This window comes from Euleptes europaea, chromosome 15, assembly GCF_029931775.1.
Source record: "Euleptes europaea isolate rEulEur1 chromosome 15, rEulEur1.hap1, whole genome shotgun sequence".
Classification (NCBI taxonomy): Eukaryota; Metazoa; Chordata; class Lepidosauria; order Squamata; family Sphaerodactylidae; genus Euleptes; species Euleptes europaea.
The window spans coordinates 38,933,871-38,950,966 of NC_079326.1; the positions used below are offsets into that span (position 1 = coordinate 38,933,871).

The 17,096-nt window shown below is 44.0% G+C and overlaps 1 protein-coding gene across 2 annotated transcripts in view; it reads left to right on the forward strand.

The window, feature by feature from the left end:
• The first annotated feature begins 11,299 nt into the window (after positions 1-11,299).
• The window catches only part of DCAF17 (DDB1 and CUL4 associated factor 17), a 29,940-nt gene continuing 24,143 nt past the window's right edge, over positions 11,300-17,096 (forward strand). The window contains exons 1-3 of one of the 2 annotated variants that reach the window (XM_056861440.1): positions 11,300-11,473; positions 12,139-12,242; positions 15,040-15,130. In XM_056861440.1, the coding sequence (XP_056717418.1) occupies positions 11,300-11,473; positions 12,139-12,242; positions 15,040-15,130 (369 nt within the window). The remainder of the gene's footprint in view (positions 11,474-12,138; positions 12,243-15,039; positions 15,131-17,096) is intronic. The other variant, XM_056861441.1, reaches the window with a different exon arrangement.

The window sequence follows — 17,096 nt, forward strand, 5'->3', positions numbered from 1 at the left end:
GCTGCTTGGGTATACGCATGCCAACGGTTCCAGTGCTTTGCTCCACACTACAGCAAAACACCTGAAAAGAGGTTGCTTCAACAATGCAGAAAGCTGCGGCAGACAATCCACCTAAAGGTAAAGGTCCCCTGTGCAAGCACCGGGTCATTCCTGACCCATGGGGTGACGTCACATCCTGACATTTACTAGGCAGACTTTGTTTACGGGGTGGTTTGCCAGTGCCTTCCCCAGTCAATTTCCCTTTACCCCCAGCAAGCTGGGTACTCATTTCACCGACCTCGGAAGGATGGAAGGCTGAGTCAACCTTGAGCCGGCTACCTGAAACCAACTTCCATCGGGATCAAACTCAGGTCGTGAACAGAGCTTTTTGACTGCAGGACTGCAGCTTAATACTCTGCGCCATGGGGCTCTTAGGACAATCCACTTATCACCCCATAAACTGCCAGCCCTCAGAGCAATTTCCACACAGAGACAGGCTTGAATTCTCAGTGGATTTGCTGGAGGGTTTTCAAAGGTACTGTTAAGGCACTTCACCCTATAAACAAAACTGACAGTATCATTCTTACTAGCCTTCAGCAATCAATGAGAGAGCCAAAAGGCAATGATCGCATCTTAAAAGGTAGCCTAGCAGTTAAAGGGGAATTGTGACTGATCCCCAAGAACACTGCTCCTTTCTAACTATTTGGGGAACCCTGACCCCAATCAATAGGAGTACAGTTTTTCACCCCCTATCCTTCAAACTTCCACGTGTTTTCCGAACAGCTGGTGTAGCACAGTGGTTAGAGTGTTGGACTGGGACTTGGGAAACAGAGTTCAAATCCCTCCTCTGCCATAGAAGCTTGCCGGTTGACCCTGGGTTTGTCACAGAGGCTTATCGCACCCAGTCCGGGGAACGTTTCCGAACCCTTTATAATACAGAACATTCCTCCCCCCCACCCCACCCCGCACCTCATTTTTCCACTTTGGTCATGAAACCGTTTTGGGAGCATATAATGCCCGTAATATCCAAAAACAGGTTTATGACCATTTAAAAACTTACTCCGTTCCCATAACGCACCAGCCTTGGGTGCGATAACTCCAAGACGCTTTGAGGACCCTTCCCTCTGCGCACGCCCACTTTCCCAGCTGCCCTCTGACTCCTCCCCTCCTGGTCACACCTCCTCCTCCCCCTCAGGCCACCTGGTCACTCTTGTGGTCACTCCTCTTCTCGTCCTTCTCTGGTGGCAGCTTGGCGGTTTGCTATCTCTCAGCCTAACTGACCTCACAAGGTGATCGTTGTGAGGACGGAGGAGGGGAGAACAATGTGGAAAGCCACTCTGTGTCCTGATCAGGGAGAAAAGCAGGGTATAAATAAAAAATTTAAAGGAACTGTGTCGTGTGGCTTCAACACACTGCCTTCAGCCATTGTTTTGTTTCTATTTGAGTGCGCGCACTATATATCTATCTCCGTTTAAAGAAAACTGAGCAAAAGAAATACTACCTCGCTGGAGCAGTTACATCTTTCTAGCCCCATTATTGACTTTAGAATGGTATACGTCTGCGCCGCAGATGCTATGGAATCACCGGATATGAAGTTAAGAAGGTGCAAATTTAGTAAGTTTGCTCAATGGGAGACCACTGGGAATGACGTGCAATGAATATTAAAAACATTAATGAAATGTTGCTTCGTCTGGATCTGTGTGATCCTGGTATGAAAAATTAATAAAATGCTTTTATTTTTCCAGGTTACGGAGAGTGTTAGCTGGCCTAGCAAAGATTACACTTCTGTGATTACCTTTGTTTAGGAAATGTGTCGCTTGTATGAACCACTAAAGAGAATAACTGCTTGGAAGGAAGCAAAATGGACATTACTAAGTGTTTGCTAGAGACAACAGTGGGTGACACAGGCTGCACACTCATGTCAGACTGCTTTGATCGATCGTTTTAATACAGAAAGGTGGGCTTCCAATGAAAAAGGCAACAGGCTTTCCCTTATTAAGATGTTAAAAAAATCCAATAGAAGTCACAAAAGAAACATTCTGCTCCTGTGGCAAGGCATTGTTCTTGTGGTTGACATTTCATACCCTACTCACTTGATTATGTCTCTTCAAAACATTTCATTTTCCCATCTCTTTTTATGATTTTAGCTACTGGAGCACAGAAATTAAAGGCAGGGTGAGGGAAAGCCGGTATGCACACACAAGCAGAGAGGTTTCCAGAATTCTGTTACAGATTTGTAAAAAAATGCAGGCTTACTATTTGTGAAATGCAGGCTGGAAACCACTGGTCGGCGTATAATTCACCCCTCGCCTAATTTACACAGTAGTTTCTTAAGACAATTTCATCTGGTTTTGTTTCAACAGAACACGCACAAGCACAGAATCTGTTAATTCATAGGCGGTTTTAGCTATGGGGAAGTTAGGGCTGCTGCCTTGGGCCCCGGCACTGTGGGGGGCTACCCTTGAGCTTCCCAGGTTGTCAAGCACCACGGCCTTCTGCAGCTGGGGTGACTACAGGTTAAGGGCATTGCTCACACAGCAGCCAGCAATCAGATGTAGGGCAGTCCCACCCCCCACTGCCCTACAGCTGATTGCATTTGCTGGTTGCTGCCTGATATGTGGGGGGCACAGCTCTACTACTTAGCTGCCTGAGTCTCAAGTAGTGCAGGGACAATCAGCTGTAGGGCAGTGCCTCCCACAACCATCCTTCAGCTGATTGCTGGCTGGTGCCCTGAAGATGTCCCACTAGGGCTGCCAACCCCCAGGTACTAGCTGGAGATCTCCTGCTATTACAACTGATCTTAACTGAACTGCTATTACAACTGAGAACAGGGCTGTAGTTTATGCCACTCTTTATTGTATGCATTCTCTTCTTAGTGCAGCACTTTCTAATTTCTGTAATCTGCAGTGTTTATGATATGTCATGTCCTACACTTTTTTATTAGTGCATTTTTATAATTTTGTAATCCAAGCATTGACCTGTTTTAGGGTTGCCATGACAGAGTGGAGATTTGAACCTAGGGTTGCCAGCTCCAGATTGGGAAATACCTGGAGATTTAGGGGAGGAGCCTGAGGAGGATGGGGTTTGGGGAGGGGAGGGACTTCAATGGGGCATAATGCCATAAAGTCCACCTTCCAAAGCAACCATTTTCTTCAGGTGAATTAATCTCTGTCGCCTGGAGATCAGTTGTAATTGTGGGAGATCTCCAGCCACCCCCAGGAGATTGGCAACCTTATTTGAATCTGGGTTTCTGAGATGCTGTAATCATTACACCACAATTTTTATAACCTTTATCTGCGAGGGTGGTTTTAGTGAGGAAATGGAAGCAATTGCTCCTTCCAGATACAGAAGAATGGAAGGACAAGTTAATGGAATACGCCGTTATGGCAAAAATGACCAACATGATAAACACAAGCAATGATATGACTTTTGAGCAGCATTATGAGAAATGAAAACTATTTTATAATTATGTTGAGGCTCATGGCTAACAAATATAAAGTGAGAAATTAGATAACATTTAGTGGTATTATGTAACTTTAATTTTACATTCAGACAATTACTTGGTTTGTTGACATATTAACTAGACATAGACAGTGTCCATTTATCTTTGTACAACTTGCCCAAGTATTGAAATGCAAAGTAATGTCGTCTGCTTAATTTGCATTAGAATCTTTACTTTTAGTTTTTTAATGGTATGTTAGATACTTTTATTCTTCCCCTTTCCCCATTTTCCTTCTGTATCCCTTTATTATGTAATAAAAATAAAAAAACAAAAAAACTGACTGTACCACAAGTAGTTATTTTTTTTAAATCTATCCTGCCTTTCCAATAGTTCTTGAAAGGAGTTTATATTTGAATGCTGAGCAGCCCTTATGATCCAGAATACAAAAGGTTACACAAGGGCATTTGGATGACCACGCCATCAAGTCCCTGGGGGTGCAGCAGAGGAAAGAGAGAAAGCAGCAAAGTTGCCCCCCCCCCCATGACAGCTTAATGCAACACGGGGCTCAGCAAGTGCACATTCCTATCAGAAACAACACTAATAATATCATGGAAACATATCAAGATGGAAATGTGCACATATGAATAATTAAAGATAGTCATATACATCTGGCAAGAACAACCGCTGAAAAAAATCAAGACGTTCTGCTTAATAATCCTGCTTACTAAGAGATCATCTAATTGCCAAACCTTGAAATATTTCCAAAGATTTTACAAGAATGGGAAACAGCCAGATTTGCTAGGATATTGAGAAAGGCTGTGGATAGGGCCACAGGTATCTTACAAACAATAAAGCCAGACAGAAAAGGGGGACTGTGCAGAATATTTACAACACTGTAATTTTGCACCTTGTTGACTCTAGGGGGAACCTTTGGTTTTAAATTGTCTGATTAATGGGCGCAGAGACTGCGGATAGAGGGTGAAACAATTAAGTGTAACCCCCCCAAGCAAGAATGACACAGGTCGACTTGCCAATGCCATCAAATTATGAAGCGCTGTTGCTACATGTCAGGTTTGTAGCAAGCAGAAATTCCACCTTCCATCTTGGTCGGTATTTTCAAGACCTGGGGGATATGATGGGTCGAGGTCAATTGTGCCATCGGTGTCCTCCCAGGGTCTTCATGCATTATCAACACAAAATCAATGGTTTTGTGGAGGGGCAAAGATGCTGCTGTGACACATGGGCCTCTCCCTTTCCAAGCTTCTTGTCCAGAAGTCATAAATGAGATGGGGGTATACAACCTGTCGGTTAAATCCTGAGATTAATTTGTGCCTGGAAGCAATAGGTTGCATCTAGACAGCCATGTTTCACTTATTTTGATTCTTCATTGTTTGTAATTCCCATAGTGTAAATCAGACTGGGATCTGGGAGACCCAGGTTCAAATTCCCACTTTGCCATGGGAGCTCATAGGGTGAACTTGGGGCAGTCACTCTCAGTCTACGCTACCTCGTAGGCTGGAGAGGGGGGAATGATGTTGTATGCTGCTTTGGGTCCCCATTGGGCAGAACAGAGGTATAAACATCTAAATTAATAAACATAGGTATGCTCACTGAGTGTTCTCTGGGTGTGTGAATACCTGATGCTGCATATAAGCATCTGACATCCAATGGATTTTACAGTGGTGTCAACATTTGGCAACTTTTGAGTCTGAAACCTTGCTTTCACTGGTTTTTCTTTTCTTTTAAAAAAACAAATCCAGTATTTTATCAGCTATTTTCAGACATCAGTGAAGGGGGAAGTCAAAATGTGTAACTCAAAGAACAGCATATTCCCTCTTTTGTCAGTTACTTGTTGGCACCAGAAAATACGATTCTAAGAGTGTGATTCATTCAGTGACTTGTCTCAATCTGAAGAGGAAGCAATCAATGAAAAGGCCAGCTTTAAAAATGGAAATTATATTGTACATTTTCTGAAAAGTGCTTGTGTGACCATAACCTAAAGATACCGCTGTCTCAACCATGTCCTTAAAACAACACAACCCTACTTCAAATGTGAGTGGTTCATGAGAACCACATTAACACCAGTGTTCCAGGGTCTTCACTGGTTTCCACGAGTCTTCGCTGGTGATCTACACAGCCCTAATGCTCTGTGCCCTGTATACTATTCTGTTATGGGCTTTCAGAATGATCAAGAACAACTTCTAAAGCTTATTGTCTAGCTTTTAATTCAGGACCATAAAGGTATGCAGAGAAGCATTCTCAGTGATTGCCCCTCGTCACAATCACTTGCTCTGGAGACTTGCCAAAATCCAAATCTAAATGACTTCCAGAAGAAGTGCAAGATTTTTTTTTTTTGCTCAAATTAGATTTTTGAGGACCAGGGAAAAGGAAGAAAGAGGACAAATAATTTTCACTAGGGTTGCAGTTCACATACTGGCTTGGATCCAGCCGTTATTTCTGCAGACGCAAGAGTTCTCCAGCAGTGGAACGGGAGTTTCTTGTCTCCTCCATCTTGCAGCAGAATGAAATGCTCCCTAAAATGATGAGGGGCAGCGATCCTAAGGAACAGCATGGACGCATGTGGATGGGGGAAGGGAATACAGTGGAAAGAGGGAATCAGCAGAAATTGCCCTGTTCCCGTTTGGCAGAAATCTGCCATTGGATCCAACACATTGTTAGCCACCCAGCAGCAGGGTAGAATAAATGTGTTGAAAGGAATGCATGAATAAGTGCTTTTTGTAGTGACAAAGTACTTCATCAACAAAGAATTGCGAACTAAGCAGCTCATTTAATATTAAATAAATCACAACACTGAGCACAGTCACATTTCAGCAGGATAAAAGCACAGATTCAGTCAAGGAATCCCGCCTTTCAGCCTTTAATAGCCACCCAGTTTCGATGCATGTTTCCAAATTAATAAGTTAATAAGTTTGGAAAAAACCAACAGAGAAAAACACTTTGCTTTCTTATATTGCGAGGTTATGGGACACCAGGCAATATGTTTTAAGGAAGTCATTTTAATACACAGCACAACCAGCCACTGTACGATGTGGTTATCAAAAAAAGCAAGGGTGGTTTCAAGAAGGATTAGACACATTTGTATGCCAAAAACTGATGAGTCAGCAAAGACTGATAGGCTAGAAACGTTTCCCCAGCAATTTATCTGTTTAACTTGATATGTATTTAATTTCATTACCTGGTTGTTAGCTGCCTTGATAGGTCCTGATTTGGCAGGAGACCGACCATCTTATAAAATATTTTAAATAACTAAATGGATGCTTATAGAATACATTAGAATTCCAGTTTACACCAGAATGGTAAATTTACCTAAAGCTTTACAACATCCTAGCAGCCTGATTAATTTACTCGAGATGGATTAACTTCAGAGTAATTGTTATTCCAGAGCAAAAATAGGCAGGAGTTTTGTGGCACTTTAAAGACTGTAAACTGGTTTGAGTCTCCTTAAAAGATAGAGAAAGTTGGAATATAAAAACCAACTCTTCCTCTTTACTGAAATAAGTGGGCTTTAGTATAAAACCTTAGGCTGGAGACCAGTTGCAATAGCAGATCTCTAGCTAGTACCGGGAGGTTGGCAACCCTACCGTCACCTGGAGATCAGTCGTAACAGCGGGAGATCTCCAGCCACCACCTGTTGATCGGCAACCCTAACTCAAGCGTAACCAAACACAGACTTGATTTCTATGGAGGAGGGAAGAAAAATACTTCCTGAACACTAATCCAGCAATTCAATCAATTTTCAACGGGGCCATTTAAAGCACTGGTTCCCAACCGGGGGTCCGCGGACCCCCAGGGGTCCGCGAGAACTAAATTAGGAGATGCAGCCATTCTTCCAATGCAATGCGGAGAGCCAGTGTGGTTGTAGTGGTTAGGAGCGGTCCGCAAAACAAAGTTATAAACCCATAATAAATAAATATTTTCAATTAAAAGCTCTCTATTATAAAAAATATATTCAAATATTATTCTAAGTTTAATGTTTAACTAACAGTTATGATTAAAGTTTATTTTCAAATTCTTGGAATTTTTATTTTGAACCTTGGGGTCTCTGCACCGAACAAAAAAGTCCTAGTGGTCCCTGGTCAAAAAAAGGTTGGGAACCACTGGTTTAAAGGATACTCTTTGATCTAATCCCTTATCTATACTTGGTATTAATTTTACATTAGGTACTGATTTAATAATGTTGGATAGGATAAGAAAAGGTTAATTAAAATAATATTGGGATTAGTTCCGTTAGCAAAAGTTTATACAATTTATTTTTAGACGGGAGAGGGAGAAGTCACTTTATTGTTAAATTAGTGATATTACTTTTTTTTTATTACTGCTATTATTTCTACTATTGGATATTGCTTTCATGTTGATATGTTAAATGGAAAAAATAAAAAAATATATTAAAAAAAACTAATCCGGCGATTCAGACACGTTGCAAAACTACATGCAAGGAAAATATTTGCGCGACGTCTTGGCAGCTCTCTCCTCGCAACTTGCCAGGGGATTCCAGTTTTACGCACAGCAACACGACGCGACAGACACGTGGCCTCAGTACACGCCCACCCCCAAGTGGCGGGGGGAGAGCACAGCACTGTGGGAGTTGTAGTCCCAAGCTGACCAAACGCTTCCGGGAGAATACGGCCGTGGAAACTACCCTTCCCGCCGAGCATCGCGAGGCGGCGGAGGAGCGACGCGACTCGGGTCCGGGAGGCCCGTATGTGGGAGGCCAGAGGATGCGCCACGGGAGGTGCGGCTGCCCTCGTTTCCCCCTCGCAGGGACGGAGAGAAGTTCGTTTTCTGATACTCTCTAGGCAGGGGGCTCGAAGGGATATCTTTGCAAGCTGGGAGGGGCCGTGGCTCAGTGGTGGAGCCTCTGCTTGGCACGCAGGAGGTCGCAGGTTCAATCCCCGGCATCTCCACTTAAAGGGACTGGGCAAAGGAGGTGATGGGAAAAACCTCTAACTTTAGGACAGGCTGTGGCTCAATGGTAGAGCATCTTCTTGGCATGCAGAAAGTCCCAGGTTCAATCCCTGGCACCTCCAGTCCAGTGGTTCCCAACCTTTTTTTGACCAGGGACCCCTAGGGCTTTTTTGTTCAGTGCAGGGACCCCCAAGGTTCAAAATAAAAATTCTGAGAATTTGAAAATAAACTTTAATCATAACTGTTAGTTAAACATTAGAATAATATTTGAATATATATTTTTATAATAGAGAGCTTTTAATTGAAAATATTAATTTATTATGGGTTTATAACTTTGTTTCGCGGACCTTAATTTAGTTCTCGCGGACTCCTGGGGGTCCATGGGCCCCTGGTTGGGAACCAGTAGACTAGACAAAAATGTGATGTGAAAGACCCCTGCCTGAGACCCTGGAGAGCTGCTGCCTAAGTGGACAATATTCACTTCGATGGACCAAGGGTCTGAGTCAGCATAAGGCTGCTTCATGTGTTAGTTAAGTATTTCTTCAGCTCCCAAGGACCCAACATGGCATATTGCTACGGGGGAGAAGCCAAGAAATTGTATTTTGGGGAGGGGCCGTGGCTCAGTGATAGAGCATCTGCCTGTCATGTGGATGGTTCCAGGTTCAATCCCCAGCATCTCCAGTTAAAGGGACCAGCCAAGTAGGTGATGTGAGAGACCCCTGCCTGAGACCCCGGAGAGCCGCTGCCGGTCTGAGTAGACAATACTAACTTCGATGGACCAAGGGTCTGATTCAGTATGAGGCCGCTTCATGATACGTACTAATCAATTTATGGGAGGGGCTGTGGCTCAGTGGTGGAGCATCTGCTTGGCACGCTTGTTTCCCCCTCGCAGGGACGGAGAGAAGTTCGTTTTCTGATACTCTCTAGGCAGGGGGCTCGAAGGGATGTTTTTGCAAGCTGGGAGGGGCCGTGGCTCAGTGGTGGAGCCTCTACTTGGCATGCAGGAGGTCCCAGGTTCAATCCCCAGCATCTCCACTTAAAGGGACCAGGCAAGGAGGTGATGGGAAAGACCCTTGCCTGAGACCCTGGAGAGCCGCTTCCGCTCTGAGTAGACAATACTGACTTGGATGGACCAGGGGTCTGGTTCAGTATAAAGCAGCTTCATGTGTTCATGTGTCATAGTATGAGAGGACAGGTTTCTCTTGTAGATCTCTCCTGTGGGTTAGTAACTGGTTCAACAACAGGAAGCAGAGGTAGGCGTGAATGGACACTTTTCAACAATAGAGGGAAATAAGCAGTGGGAGGGGGTCTCTAGGGAATCTATAACAGGGCCGTTGCTATTTAATTTTAGGGGAGGGGCCAGGCTCAGTGGTAGAGCCTCTGCTTGGCATGCAGAAGGTCCCAGGTTCGATCCCCGGCATCTCCAGTTAAAGGGACTAGGCAAGGAGGTGATGGGAAAGACCTCAGCCTGAGACCCTGGAGAGCCACTGCCGGTCTGAGTAGACAATACTGACTTTGATGGACCAAGGGTCTGATTCAGTATAGGGCAGCTTCATGTGTTCACCCCGGCCGATTATGTGCATCGCGTACGTCGCATCCCTGCCACGCAGCCCGATCTTGGGCATGTTTATTTGGAAGTAGGTCCTTCTGTGGTCGGCGGAGCCGGCGCCAAATTGCTGGCACAGAATTGCTAAACTAGGGCAAAGGACCGGCTAGAAGGTTTTAAAAATGTCATGCATTCACCGTGGGCTTTAAGGCCAGCGGGAGAACTGTAGGAGGGGTTGGGACGGGAAGTTTGCAGCGGCATCGCCGATGGCATAATAAGAGATGTCTCCGATGTAATAAAATGCTAATGGCTCCGTGGTAGGTGGAGCATCTGCTTGAAATGCAGATGGTCCCAGGTTCAATCTCGGATCAGGTAGGAAGGTGATGTGGAAGAGCTTGACCTGAGATCCTGGAGAGCCAGTAGGGTTGCCAACTTCCAGGTAGTGTGTAGGAACAAAACAGGGCAGGCTCAAAGTATCAAAAAGCTATATTCAAATAACATACGCAATTCTACAGGTGCTTCACGTCCCCTTCTGGAGACTGCCATTTGGTATTTTTTGTAATTGCTGTTGAACTTGCAGAACAGCCGTTGTATATTGTTGTATATTTGTATGTCACATTAGCTTGAGTTTTGCACCTGTAGAATTGTGTATGTTATTTGAATATAGCTTTTTGATACTTTGAGCCTGCCCTGTTTTGTTCCTACATTCTTGTATTAACAACGGTTTTGAGTTCTTGTTGTTTCTTAACTTCCAGGTAGTAGCTGGAGATCTCCTGCTATTACAACTTATCTCCAGCCGCTAGAGATCAGTTCACCTGGAGAAAATGGCCGCTTTGGCCATTGGGCTCTATGGCCCTGCAGTCCCTCCCCTCCCCAAAACCCACCCTCCTCAGGCTCCACCCCATAAACCTCCTGCTGGTGGCAAAGAGGGACCTGGCAACCCTAGCTGCCAGTCAGAGCAGGCAAGAATGGCCTTGATAGACCAAGGCGTGACTGATGTAAGCTTAATGTGTTTGGGAGGGGCTGTGGCTCAGTGGTAGAGCATCTGCTTGGTCCCTGGTTCAATCCCTGGCATCTCCAGTTAAAGGGACTAGGTGGGAAGGTGATGTGAAAGACCCTGGAGAGCCGCTGCCGGTCTGAGTAGACAATACTGACTTTGATGGGCTGAGGGTCTCCATGTGTTCATGAGCTAATTTTGAGCCCTCTCTCTGAATTCTTGGGTAGGCAGTTGGATCACCACTCTTAAATAGAATACACCAACTACACTTATTATGATTTCAGCTGGGATTGAGTTCCAAATTGGGAACTGGGAAACTGAACGACACCTTTCTCTCTCTTCTCTTTAGCCTTCTGCTGCTTCCTGAACAAGCCATAAACAAGGTGGAATCCCAGTGCTTCACAAAAAAATGTCCAACTCATCTCCCTCCTCGTCTGCCACAGCAAGACTCTCATCTACTGATACATTTAAACTTAACAATATCTGCTGTCTGCTCACCAGAAGATCGCTGGGATTTTACACAAAAGATGCTGGTGTTGTCTATAGGAAAAATATGGGGATCCTGAGGAAATTAATTTGCCAGGTATCGTGCCAGTTTTGGAAGGTTCCCAGTATAGTCACGTTTTTAAGTGGAAATTTAAAAGGAAACCAATGTGTAGATTTTCAATGACTTACATTTGGACTTGATTCTATTCTATACACATCTATATTTTCCATGTAGAAGTTCTGTGTTGTGTGAAACAACCTCAAGGGAATCTCTTTGGGGATTAATAAACTGAGTCGTGTGGCATTTTAAAGACCTAACAGGTTTTTAAGTCTGATGTGAATATTTGTGGATTAGAATTCACTTCCTCAGATTCCTGTGAAGTCCATGGAACCTGTGCTAGAAAAAATATTTTAAGATGCCAGAAGACTCCTGTTTATTTTTACTGCAAAGGACTAACATCCCTCTGGAATTATTTTCTGGGACTATTATCCTGATGCAAAGAACAGCAAGGAATTTAAGATACTCTTTCTTAATGGGTACGTAGGATCTTACATGGGTCATTGACCCATGTAAAGTCCTGTTCTCCTGATTTTTATAGAAATGCATGTTGTTAGCCCAAACTTGTCTATCTATCTCACATTTACTATAATGTTATTTACCTTTGCTATAACATGATTAACTTGTACGGCCATTTTCTGTGTTTCCTAAACCATATAGATAGATATAGATATATATTTGTAGAACACTGTGATTTATTTCAGGAAAGCACAACATTCAAGAATGTTTGGACAACACATTCCACATCTCCAATTGCTTATCAAAGTGGAAAGATTTATTTTGACAATTATCGGTGCTGTGTGAGCAGGTAATTTTTAAAGAATACTTGCTCTTTATTTGCTTTTTGAATTGCTTATTCTGTCAGATCTTGTGAACAGTCCTGTGCAGTCTCATATACATGAAATTGTCTCACGTATGCATCTTTGTAGAATGGAGGTTTATACAAATGACCAAGGGTCTCTGGACCATCTTCAAAAGGCCGCAGAGTTTGGGTATGTTAGTTTAGAAACAGTGGAGGGAGGTTATAATTATAAAATTATGAATAGCATGTACAGAGAAGATTTTTTTTGCCCTCTCAAAACACTGGGATTTCAGATCAGTTAAAATAAAGGAAAATCATTAGCAGTAGATTCAGGACAGTCAAAAGAAGTAATTCTTCACATTCAGTGCTGTATGATGCAGTGTTGGCTGCTAGTTTAGAAGGTGCTGAAAATTTTTAGAGACATTTAATGGAGAATGCATCTCTAATTGGATACCAGCCCCGATAGGTACATTGAGCCTCCACATTCAGAGATTGTATGCCTTTGCACATACAATCTCTGGAGACAAATATTTGGGAAAGGCTATTACATCATGCCCTGTTTGTGGGCTGTTGAAATAGCATCCTCAACTAGATGGGCCCTTGGTCTGGCCCCTCTCCTTATGATCCTAATTTGTGTGGCCCCTATGACCATTCCATTCTTTTTAGATTGTCTTCCAAAAACTCAACTCTCAGTTTACATTCTGGACTTAACCCAACAGATAACAGCAGGTCATTTCTCAGGAGATTTACCTTAGATCACATAAGCCGTATATTTCTGCCTTGAGATGGCCTAGGCCGGGGGTGTCAAATGTAAGGCCCACAGGCCTGTTCCGGCCCCTTGAGAGCTCTTACCCATCCTGTGAACCAGCCAAGGCAGCCACCCCCCACTTCCGATCTGGGCTGGGGAGGCATGGCCCGGCCTGACCCAACCAAGTGACATTTATGTCATATCCAGCCCTTGTAACAAATAAGTTTGACACCCCTGGCCTAGAGACTTAGGGGGTTACCGCACTTGTATTCCCAGCGATGTATTAAGAGTTTGAAAAGATATAAAAAATACTGTTGCACTTTCTATGTATTCCCACCGATGTATTAAGAGTTTGAAAACATTATAAAAAATACTGTTCGCACTTTGGCCCCTTCAGCTGTGAAGACGTCTTCCAACCATTTATAAGCCGTGGTATCCAAAAACCCTTTTAAAGCGATGTTTTTAACAACACTTTCAAACTCTTAATACATCGCTGGGAATACAAAGTGCGTTTACCCCCTTAGGCTGTTACCGCACTAGGTATTCCCAGCGATGTATCAAGAGTTTGGAAACGTTATAAAAAACATCACTTTAAAAGGGTTTTTGGATGCCACGGCTAAAAAATGGTTGGAAGACGTCTTCACAGCTAAAGGGGCCAAACAAAGTGCGAACAATATTTTTTATAACAGTTTCAAACTCTTAATACATCGGTGGGAATACATAGAAAATGCGAACAGTATTTTTTATAACATTTTCAAACTCTTGATACATTGCTGGGAATACCTAGTGTGGTAACAGCCTACCTTTAAAAAAAAAGCTAGGAATTCAGAGAACCTGACAGACACTTTATTATAATGATGTTCAATTGCTGATTTAAAAACAAAACAGCCCTCCGGTGGTTGAAGAGGAACTAGCAACTTCAGGGACCGGGGGTGAGGAAAATGCAGGGAAACCTGCCATGTGGAAGCTCCATTACTACTGTGCTATATCTCAGCAACGGAGAACCCACACAAGCCCATCCCTGGGTAGCAAACACAGACCAAGCCCTATGAGGAAAGGCTGAGGGACTTGGGAATGTGCACACTGGAAAAGAGAAGGTTGTGGGGCTGACATGTTTGCTCTCTTTAAATATTTGAAAGGCTGTCACTCAGAGGAGGACAGGAAGCTGTTCCTGTTGGCAACCGAGGATAGGACTTGCAATAATGGGTATAAATTATGGGTGGAAAAGTACCGATTGGATATTAAAAGATAAAGGTCCCCTGTGCAAGCACTGGGTCATTCCTGACCCATGGGGTGACGTCACATCCCGACGTTTCCAAGGCAGACTTTTGTTTTGCGGGGTGGTTTGCCAGTGCCTTCCCCAGTCATCTTCCCTTTACCCCCAGCAAGCTGGGTACTCATTTCACCAACCTCGGAAGGATGGAAGGCTGAGTCAACCTTGAGCTGGCTACCTGGAACCGACATCCGTCGGGATCGAACTTAGGTTGTGAGCAGAGCTTTTGACTTCAGTACTGCAGCTTAACAATCTGCGCCACGGGGCTCCTGACTGGCTATTAGGGGGGAAAATTTTTACAGTAAGATTTGTTTAGCAGTTGAATCCGCTGCCTCAGGAGGTGGTGAGCTCCCCCTCACGAGCAGTCTTCAAGCAGCGGCTGGCCGAACACTTGTCAGGGATTCTTTAGGCTGATCCTGCATTGAGCAGGGTGTTGAACTAGATTGCCTATCGGGTCCCTTCCAACTCTATCATTCTATGATTTTATGAAACAGATGGTTGGAAGCAGATTGTGGAAAGAATGGGCAAAATGGCTGGGCCACGGGTGGAAAGAATTTGCCTGGGGCAGCTCCCCATGACCAGACCTGAGTGGTGGCAGAAGAGACATAAGAAGAAAGAGATGGAGGCTGCGCTGTTCTGGGAAACAATGAGAAACTGCACCACAAAGCTGAGTGACAGCCCTGAATACCGGTTGCAGGACGAATTGGTCATGATTGATAATAGTACTTAGAAAGACCTTTCGAATAATGGAAAGTGATACACTCTAATCCCTTTTTCCTCAGTGTCACACCTGAGCCAAGGATAATTTATCAAATGCCAGCATGCTCTAAATCAGAAAAAATAGAGGATGCTTTATTACTGGAATGCCCTGTGGTAAGGTTCTTTTTTTTCTTTTTCTTTTTTTAGCAAAGCCATTCTGCAAAGACAGAACTCTCTTCTGTTATAATCCATGTGTGTGTATGTGTTATGTAAAATATATAAACACACTCCTTCTAATTGTGTCATACAAATGAAATAATCCCTGGGTAACACCTTTTGAGACTAGAATGGATGGCATCTCCAAAGTTCTGGCTCCAGAGACAGCATCTGCCTGTTTTTATGTATACATATATAACAGGAACATGCCCGTGGCCTATCACCGTGGTGACCCACCTTTCTCACAGGACGGTGGAGTCTGAATAGATATATAGTATTTTCTAGCCAATGAGGGGTCGTTTGCAAAGCAGAATCTGATACATGCTCTGAGAGTCCAGAAGAGTGGCCACGCTAGCTGGCTGCTGCCTATTATACTACATTGTATTTTACATTTACTGCAAGAAGAGGAAAATGCCCTTTGCTACAATGGCTGCTGTATTGTGCTGGAGGGGGACATATAAGGGGGGCATATAAGTTTGTTTCTGTGTTGTCTGCATACAGGGACGTGCTGGACTGCCTTGTCAACAGAGGTCCGGCAGCCTGGGATCTGGAGTGAAGGCTTTCAGTCATGTCCCGAGTGTAGTGCTTACAGCACCTATTCATTTGAATGGGAGGAAATAAAGGCATGTGCTCAGGCGCACCATTGGGTATTGTGGAGAGCTGTGCTCCCTGTCCTAGGTTGTTTATGCGCGGGTACTTTCACTCACATTCACCCCTGGTCTGACTCGGTTGTTCCTTAGAGTTATGCATGAGTTTTCCGTCTATTAGAGGTGACCTCGTGCCCAGCCCTTGCAAATCCCAGGTCTTCCCATTGCAGTTAAAACCCGATTCTTCTATTTCTCCTGAGATCAGGCTGGGCGAAATCTCCGTGCGTATGCCAAAGCCCATGACACGGAAACCTGGGGGATGGTGACGTTTTTCTCCCAGCAAGCACTGCAGCCAATTACAAAGCAGTGTTTCAAGGGGCAGGAACTCAAATACTTCTTGCTTTCTTGGAGTTTTCTCTGAGCAGAAAGGATTTTAAAAATGACGCTTGGGTTTCTCTCCCGCTCCGTTCCTTTTAGAGATCTACATTTTTGTTTTGCTTTTTAACACATCTTTCTGTGGGGGAAGGGGGGGAGAACTGGGTGTTTCTTTCACTGTAAGCACTATCGCCAATTAAAAACTAGCGTTTCAAGAGGCGGGACTCAAATGCTCCTTGATTTGAGCTTGCTGACTGCTGGTGTGTAACAGTTTTTGGATTCACAACAGAAAAGTGTGGGTCCAGCGAGCAACAAACCCCAGGTAAAATGTCCATGCATAAACGACCCTAGTGACTCCAGCCATTCCAAGTCTAGCCTACTCCTGACTGTGAAGCCTTGGCATGTCATTTGCATAGCCCCATCCTGGGATCTGTGTCTTGGTTAGATTAAATTGTGACAGAATGTTGAGAGTGGGTTTTCCCCTTGTATGTTGTATGGGGGCATCCATATTTTAGTGTCATTTCAAGTGCACAATGGACAGCGTGATATTCTCTTGGTTTGTTTAGATTTGTTTCCTGCTCTATATGGAAGACCTGGGATGGAGGATTGTTCTCTGTGACTAAAATTGCACTTCTGGTATGCAAAATACTTTACGGGTCCTTAGTCACAATTAGGATTGTTACCATCTTTTACTTAGGTACCTCTAAACAGCAGTTTTCTCTGCCATATTAGTCAGCCATAATGCTTATTGGGTTGGATCTCACCAACTTTTTCACTACATCTCAGCCAATTCCCCTCTGTATTACAGTCCCCATCCCACACAGCTTATTGTGGTCTGAGGGAAACTCCCACTTCCCTTTTTCACCAGAGGAGAATCCGGTTGGATCCAACCCCTTAACACCCACCATCTTTAATGCACGGTTTACAGACAATCTGCATTTGCTTTACTGTTACCCTGAAAC